The 8,349-nt window shown below is 38.0% G+C and overlaps 1 protein-coding gene across 1 annotated transcript; it reads left to right on the top strand.

Annotated features, from left to right (window-relative positions):
- Positions 1-3,817: 3,817 nt before the first annotated feature.
- On the top strand, positions 3,818-7,779 carry FABP7 (fatty acid binding protein 7). Its single transcript, XM_055535025.1, has 4 exons — positions 3,818-4,146; positions 4,599-4,771; positions 5,440-5,541; positions 7,412-7,779. The coding sequence occupies exons 1-4, from the start codon at positions 4,074-4,076 to the stop codon at positions 7,460-7,462; spliced, it is 399 nt and encodes a 132-aa protein (XP_055391000.1). The 5' UTR covers positions 3,818-4,073; the 3' UTR covers positions 7,463-7,779.
- Positions 7,780-8,349: the final 570 nt, after the last annotated feature.

Raw genomic sequence — 8,349 nt, 5'->3', positions numbered from 1 at the left:
CTCCTGCATTACAGGCAGATTCTTTACCATCTGAGCCACCAGGGAAGCCCATCATACAGGACAGGAAGGATTATATAGGTTGCAAAGAGAGGAAAAGTTTGAATAGAAACTTGGAAAAGACCATTTATACAATTGCTTTCATTCTTATTTTTTGAAGTTCTCTGACTCTCTATGTCCACACTCTATATTTGTTCGTACTTTTAACATCGTAGAACAAACACTATGAACTTGATACTGTAACAGAAGATAGGATAGAGCACAATGGATAATAAAAGACATAGATGCTAAAATAGATGCTCCAGGGAACTCATGTTCTAATGAGAGAGAACTATATTAAATAATTAGCTACACAAGCATTTAATTACATTTATGACGCATTTAAAAAGATATAAACAAAACCATAGGTGACATAATTGGGGTTCTGATCCAGTCTTCTCAGAGTGAATATTTGAGTTAACCTCTAAAAGACACTTGGAAAGTAACCAGGGGACTTGAGAGGAGCATTTTCTCAGCAGAGTTGTGGCGATATAGACGGTCTGAAGAGAGGGAAGGTCCATAACTCTTTCCTAAACTAACTTGGAACAAATTTCTCTCCCAAGTCTCGTTGTTAGATCTAGAAGCAGGTAAAGGACTTCTGCATTTTATGTCCAAGAAAATATGGAGAGTGGAATACCAGGACAAACGGAGGTAAACAAAGCTTGTCTTTATTAGGTTTCCACACTTCAGTAGAAGAGGATGAAACAGCACTTCTTTTCAAGATTGTGCTGCACCTGCAGGTGTATCTCCTCTCTGGTCTAGTTCACATTTTAAAAAAATAACAATATAAAAATTTCACAACAACAAGGGACAGACAAGTCACAGGTCTTTTTTCACACACCTCCTCCTGTTGAATTCCATCGTCCTTATCGCGTTCACTCCGGCTTGAAGGTCGGAGTCTTTATCATTTCTGAAGCCTAGAGTTGGTTTTGCTGGTTGGTTGCTTAAGGGGAGAGACCGTGGTGCACAAGACAGACCACAGCTGCAGCAAAAGGTGTTGGCTGAAGATATTGGCTATCACGAGTCATTCATTAACTGTGGGTCAATAAATAGTGCCTTCATGGTGTAACCACATATCATGTCCAACTATAAAGATAACCTATTAGCATTTTCTTTTGTGTTATTTGGTAACAAAAAGAAACTCAAAACCACTACAATATTGTAAAGTAATTAGCCTCCAGTTAAAATAAATACATTTATATTAAAAAAAAAAAAAAGAAAAGAAACTCAAGCAAGTACTTTGAATGTTATTTAATCTCTTTTGGTGAAGATACTTGGATATTTTATAGGAAATAGTTTCGAGACCTTGGCTGGCTTACTTGGCTCAAGAACAGTGTTAAAATTTTATTAAAACCTTCTGTTACCTTAAGAAAGAAAAATTTTCATAAAGCAGGTGCCTGGAGATTCAGCCTCATGTGGAGATTTTGTCAAGATCTCCCAAAGCAACTTTCTTTGTTTCTTTTATTTCACTATTAAAAATAGTCTTTATAAATAGATTCTTTAGAGTCCATATTACCTATATAACGGTAATAGTCCGAGAGAAGGGTCATTCTGTCAGATTCTTTCCTTGTTTAAATCTGTGGATGTACTTATATTATAAAAGCCATAGCAGGATCATAAATTACTCCTAGGTTTAGAAAAATTGAAAAACAATCTATTATTAATACTTGAATCCTCCTTAGCAGAACACAATCTTTTCTCTATTCTTTTACTTTCTCTTTTAATAAAGTCCTCAATAAAAAGAGCAAGTTACCTATTATTTGAAAGCAATTATTCTTGGTTGTAAATCTATGGTATCTTGAACAATTAAAAATAGTAAGATTAAATGTGTCAGTTTAGGTTAGGAAATTACAAAATAGCCAAGTGGCTTTTCCTAAAATTTTTGCTATAGACATCTGCATAGCAATATTCTCTTCTGCTTATTACTAAATTAATACATTATTCCAAAAAATTTATCTCTAAGTTGCTGGACTTTCATGTTTTATATAAGGTGTAAAAAAGTTGCATTACAGAAATATACGCTTTAAGTTAGAATAAGTATATCAAAAGCTACTTATCTAAAGAATGGAAGACATAAATTAGGTAAACAAATATTTCAGCATCACAATCAGTAAGGAGCAATGATGAGTATGTCTTACACTTGGTCCCTTCTCTCAACAATCTTGATCTTATATTTCTGGACTATGGAAAAGAAATGATCTATTACATTTTAGGATAATAATTAACCATTCCACCAGCTTAAATATGTTTTATTAAGTGGAACATAGAAGAGCATTTTGATGTAACAAAATAAATTGGTTTGAGAACTTCTACCATAAAGATGGTTTGTGTAAATGGATAAATTAGTGGCTTAGATTTAGGGAAAAAAAAAAAAGAATGTATGAAAATTTCCTAGGTGGGGCTATCTTCAGGGAGTTGGTTTAAAAAGGCTGAAATGATGTCAGATGTGTCTGATGTTACTGCAAGCTTTGCTCCCTCTGGGCTTATTTCATTTCAGATTTTCAGACTTTTTACTGTAGCCTCTGGTAGCTTCAGGTTCCTGTCAGCACAACAGCAAGTCCTGTCTAGTGCCCATGGCAAGTTTAGGGGACTATAGTCATTGACTGGAAGGTTTGAGCTCCAGAAAATGAAAGTGAAAGATGCTCAGTTGTGTCCGACTCTTTGAGACCCCATGGACTGTACAGTCCATGAAATTCTCCAGGCCAGAATACTGGAGTGGGTAGCCTTTCCCTTACACTCCAGGGTATCTTCCCAACCCGGGGATGGAGTCTCCCGCATTGCGGGCGGATTCTTACCCAGCTGCACCACAAGAGAAGCCGAAGCATGCTAGAGTGGGAGGCCTATCCCTTCTCCAGGGGATCTTCCCGACCCAGGAATCGAACCGGGGTCTCCTGCATTGCAGGCGGATTCCTTACCAGCTGAGCTATCAGGGAAGGCCCTGGACTCCAGTACCGAAGCCAGAGTCTTCTGACTCCCACTGCTGCTCTAATTCTTCCCCTCACTCTACTGCTAACACAACCAGCAAACAGATGTAGATGTGACCTCGGGAAATCAAAAGGTTCTAGCGTGCAGGTCATTCAAAATCTTATTGGATGAACTTCTGTCCAGTTTATGTGAAGGAGTGCGGGAAAGAGTGGGTTCTGCTTTATTTCTATAGCTCATTAGTGAATTCTAACCATACTCTCCCTTAGGTCCCTTTTCCATCTCAGTCTGGTTCTCATCTCCTTAGAAAGAAAAATGGGATCTTTAAATTCACTCAGTTCATGTTGGGAAGAGGCCAAAATCAGGGTCCCATTAGTACTCCGCTGGAGGAGTCTTTCAGCAGCACAGTCTAGGGAGAGGCATTTATGTCTCCTCCTTCTCCTCGTCTTTCCCTGGCTTGGCATATTCTAGCTCGTGTTTTGCTCTTCCTATTAATATGAGAGAAAAATAAAAGACACTATTCAGCTTCCTTTGTTTGAAAAGTTTGGCATTTCAGTGGTTTTCTTGAAGTGGGGGGGGGGGTCCTCATTTGTAACCAGCTTTGCCATGAACGGAAATCAATCTGAATGTCCTATTGTGCTTTTTTTTTTTTTCTTTTCTCACAGCCTGAAATGGCCTTTGCCAAGTTTTCAAGCTGAATCTGAAAGACCCTCTCATTTTCCGCTCCCTGCCTCCAGCCTCATTGAACCTTTGCAGAGATTTCTCAGGCTGAAGAAGGGCTGCGCTGCGAGGACTGAGAGGAACGCGACCTACTCCGCTAACCCAGTGGCCTGAGCCAATCACAAAGAGGATTGGAACCTCCCGAGCCTCCCGCCCCTCTCCCTTCCCATCCCCTGCCCCTTCAACAACCTCCAGGAAAGAGGGACGCCGGAGGGATGTGTTTGGGATGTGTTTGCAATTCAAATCCTTGGCTTTCTGCCAGCCTTTTCTAAATAAAAGGCAGGAGCTGCAGTGAGGTGCAAAGGGGTCTTTGGAATTGCAGTGGCCCTGCGATCCGGAGATACCCGTATCCGCCGCTTTTATCTGCTTCCGAAGCAAACGGGGAAAGAGCAAGGATGGTGGAGGCTTTCTGTGCTACCTGGAAGCTGACGGAGAGTCAGAACTTTGATGAGTACATGAAGGCGCTTGGTAGGTAAAACTAAGATGTGCTGTTCTCTTCTTAAACTTGCAGCTTCAGATACTCGCAAATTCCTTTTTTCACCCATCCGATTAGCAAGAGACAAAAGCAGATCCCATAATCACATGCCGTGCTGATTTTAAAAAACCATTTTCCACGGAAGGGCTTTTTAAATCTGGCATTTGTCCGCTTTCTTGCCTAGGGCCAAGTATTCTGTGAAGAATGTGAAGTTTCTGTGCCTTTTCAGCTTTTTTTCCAGCATCCTCTTATTATTTATGCTTCCAAATTGGCAATCCACATATGACAAAGGCTCAGTAGTCGTCTAGCATAACTGATGGGCTAAACGTACTTTAATGAGACTTACACTTTACGACCTGGATTCCAGAAGAGGAAAGTGGATTCCTACTTCATGAGCTACTTCGGAAGTTGCCACCAACTGTATTGCTTCTTTTTGCTATTTTAGGTGTGGGCTTTGCCACTAGGCAGGTGGGCAATGTGACTAAGCCAACAGTGATCATCAGTCAGGAGGGGGACAGAGTGGTGATCAGGACTCAAAGCACATTCAAGAACACAGAGATTAGTTTCCATCTGGGAGAAGAGTTTGATGAAACCACTGCAGACGACAGAAACTGTAAGGTAAGGAGCCGCTCCTTCCTCTGGGGTGGGGAGGAGAGGACAGAATAACTCTGTTTTTTTTTGTTGTTTTTTGTTTTTTGTTTTCTAGATGATAGGAAGTGGAAAATGTTATCAGTATTTCACTTCAGAGAGAAAGACCCAGGGTTAATTTTGCATTCTAGTGTCCCATAGCTTATGTTCTGAATAATGGGCAACTACCCTAGCTCAAAGCTCCAATCTGTTTCTTTACCACGTATTTCTTTCATTTTGCATCAAATCTGTATTTCAGAAAGTATTTCATCATGTTCATTTAAAAGAAAGATTGTACTTTGTTTAATCTCTATTTTGCCTCAAGTTGGCTTAATCAATAGTTTACCTCATTCTAAGACCCTTTTTAAAGGAGTAGGATGATTCTTCAGAAAGCACTAGTTTAGGATTTTTATTTCTGATAATTTATGTGCCTGATAATTTTTGCATCTAAACGTACGCATTTCAATCGAATTATGATTTATTAGAGTTTTCTCAGAGTTTTAACCCTGGAAGCAACAGAGGAAATGGTACTCTTGTGATAATTAATTGATCACTATTCATTCAACTATTACTCTTTGAAAAATAAATCTGCTTGACTTCCATATCAGAAATCTGATCTGTACCTATTGCTATGTTCTGCATTTTGTTGGTGGTCTCAGTCTGTTGTTAGCTTGGATGGAGACAAACTTGTTCATGTACAGAAATGGGATGGCAAAGAAACAAATTTTGTAAGAGAGATTAAGGATGGCAAAATGATCATGGTAAGTACAGCAATTCCCGATTCCTGCTTCTCCTCCTACCCCCACCACCCCTCAAATTTCCCATCTCCTTCCTTGTCCCTCCTTCCCTCCTTTTCTCCCATCTTTCCTTTTTTAATAACATTAAGTCATTAGCAAGGGTATTCAATCATGTGAAAATTTTTATATTTTAGCTTATAAAAGTTTTACAAGTTCAGTACAGATAATTTAGAATATAACAGTAAAATGTAACAAAAATATAAAGTTCCCTTCTACTGCACCCTCAGAGAGAACTATTTTGATATTACTTCCCTTCAGTCCTTTTAAATTTTATAAGATGCCTTTAAAACATGTCTATTCAATACTAGATAGTCTTGTAAAAATTATAAAATAGAAAATAGTTGAAAAATAATGTATCTAATGGTGGAGTAGCATCATAAACTGGGGAAAATGTTTTATCCTCATCTAGCACCCTAGACACTTTTTTGGGTGAGTTGAGTAATAGATGACATTGAAGAAGTCAATACATCATTTTGGATTTTTTTCTTGGATGGGAGTTGCTTTACGTATTCCTTCTGAGATAATAGCAGGATGGGTGTTTTGTTTTTGTTACTTAAGACTATTGACTAGTTTTCTTCTCCTTCCCTTGACTACCAGCTGTTCTAGGTTCAGATAGAGGACTTACATATTCACATTTTTTTCCTGGGTGGAAGTGGGGAGCAGAGGGACAGTTTTCCTTGCACGTTGACAAATATTTGGCCACATTTTTCTGCAGTGATCATCATCACCAAAAAGAGAGAGAGATAGAGCGATTCATTTATAAAAGATTCAATTGGAAGTTCTCCAGTTCTCCTTTATGCTTTTTTTCTTTATTTTTTTCCTGAATACAAAAAAGTAGATAGTTCAGCTTTGGTATGTATGACTGTGATCAGGCATGACTGAGTTGAAAAAAGGAAATGAAAGTAATGGGTGACAGGGGCATGCTATCCTCTTGAAAATCACAGGACTCCATGAAAATGATGAACACTAAAAAACACTAAATTTTGTAAAGAGGATTTATAGCAATTCTTCAAGTTGGATTTAATATAAGAGCCCACGGTGCACATTATAGCTACATAACCACCAAGGTTCACACAGACTAAAGCACGACAGTCAAAGCAATGAGAACATTTGGACATTTACCTTTTCCTGCGTTTGGACCAAGTCATTGCAAATACCATTTGTCTAAAAACTTCAAAATTTATCTACGTCATGAATTGTAAACTATTATGAGAACCTACTATAAATTTTATGCACTTTTAAAAGAGAAAGCTAAAATGCTCCAATTACCCTGATAATTTAAGGCAAAAGGAATTCTTTTGACCTGAATCTAGATAGTTAATCTAAGTTTTTTTTTTTCATATTTCTTTCAGAGATATGAACTATGTATACATGTCACTCACTCAATAAATATAAGGGTTTCTTTTTAGAAAATGAAGATGTAGAAGAAAAATGAAAATGTTTTTATACAACATTTAGGGCTTCCCTAGTGGCTCAGCAGTAGATATTCTGCCTGTAACGTAGGAGATGCAGGAGACGTGGGTTCGATCCTTAGATTGAAAAGATCCCCTGGAGGAGGAAATGGAAACTCACTCCAGTATTCTTGCCTGGGAAAATCCCATAGAAGAGGAGCCTGGTGGGCTACAGTCCATAGAGTTGCAAAGAGTTGGACATGACTGAGCATACAACATTTAATGTTTGTAAATGCCATTATTCTTTTGTATAATACTTAAATCATATATATGACAATCTTTAAGATAATAATATAATAATATTTAAAATAATATGATAATCAGTAGGTACAACCACTGATGTACCTGTGTAAGAAGATTTGGTTATCTTTGGAATCTTTCAGACTCTTACTTTTGGCGATGTGGTTGCTGTTCGCCATTATGAGAAGGCGTAGAAAACATCCTGACCTGGGGCTGGAGAAGCTCTACAATATTTCTGTTTACTCAAGTCTCAGTGTTAAACTGCTATTACAGTGCGGCCTATCACTAATTAGAAGGTTATCTTGGTGTGGAGGTGGAAAATGATGACTTTAAACCTTGTTTTAAAAACTTGTTGCTGCAAGCAATCAAAGCCATCTTTGATCTGCAAATTTATCACATTTTATAATTCATGTTAAGTTTTTAAGCTACTGTTTTTAAAATCAAGAAGGGAATACGTACTATAATTTCCACTGGAATGCAAATCAAATTGGAATAAAAAAATCTTACACCCGTGAGAAATGTGTTGCTGTTTTTCATATCACTCACTAATCTGGCTGGGAGTTGTATATTAGAAAGTTTTAAGTAAAATAGCCTTTTTTTTTTTTTTTTCCTGGTATAACATTAGGCTGGGGAAGTTAGCACTTTGCTTAAAATACTAATTTAAAATATAAGCAATGTGTAAAGTAGATAGCTAGTGGGAAGCGGCTATATAACACAGGGAGCCCAGCCTGGTACTCTGTGCTGGCCCAAAGGGGTGGGGTGGGAGAGGGTGGGAGGGAGGCTCAAGAGGGACAGGAAATATATATATAGTTATGACTGATTGCAGTTGTTGTACAGCAGAAACCAACACAACATTGTAAAATAATTAGCCTCCAATTGAAAAAAAAAAGATCAGAAGCCTAGGGAAATGTGGAAAATGTTTGGGTTGGAACTTCCATAGACAGTTAGGCTAGGATCCAAAGGAGATTTGTTATGGTGAGCTAAGCTGCACAAATGACCTCTTGATACTAAAAACAGGTAGTCTGAAGAAGCAAGCTGATATACATGAAAATGCATTATTAAAAAGTAAATATAATCAAAG

The sequence above is a fragment of the Bubalus kerabau genome, chromosome 9, assembly GCF_029407905.1.
Source record: "Bubalus kerabau isolate K-KA32 ecotype Philippines breed swamp buffalo chromosome 9, PCC_UOA_SB_1v2, whole genome shotgun sequence".
In the NCBI taxonomy this organism is placed as follows: domain Eukaryota; kingdom Metazoa; phylum Chordata; class Mammalia; order Artiodactyla; family Bovidae; genus Bubalus; species Bubalus kerabau.
This window is presented reverse-complemented; position numbering and strand designations above follow the sequence as displayed.

Coding starts and splice junctions, on each gene's coding strand:
- FABP7 (XM_055535025.1), top strand. CDS start 4,074: ATGGTGGAGGCTTTCTGTGCTACCTGGAAGCTGACGGAGAGTCAGAAC. Junction 4,147..4,598: donor TGAGTACATGAAGGCGCTTG/GTAGGTAAAACT, acceptor TTGCTATTTTAG/GTGTGGGCTTTGCCACTAGG. Junction 5,542..7,411: donor AGGATGGCAAAATGATCATG/GTAAGTACAGCA, acceptor GGAATCTTTCAG/ACTCTTACTTTTGGCGATGT.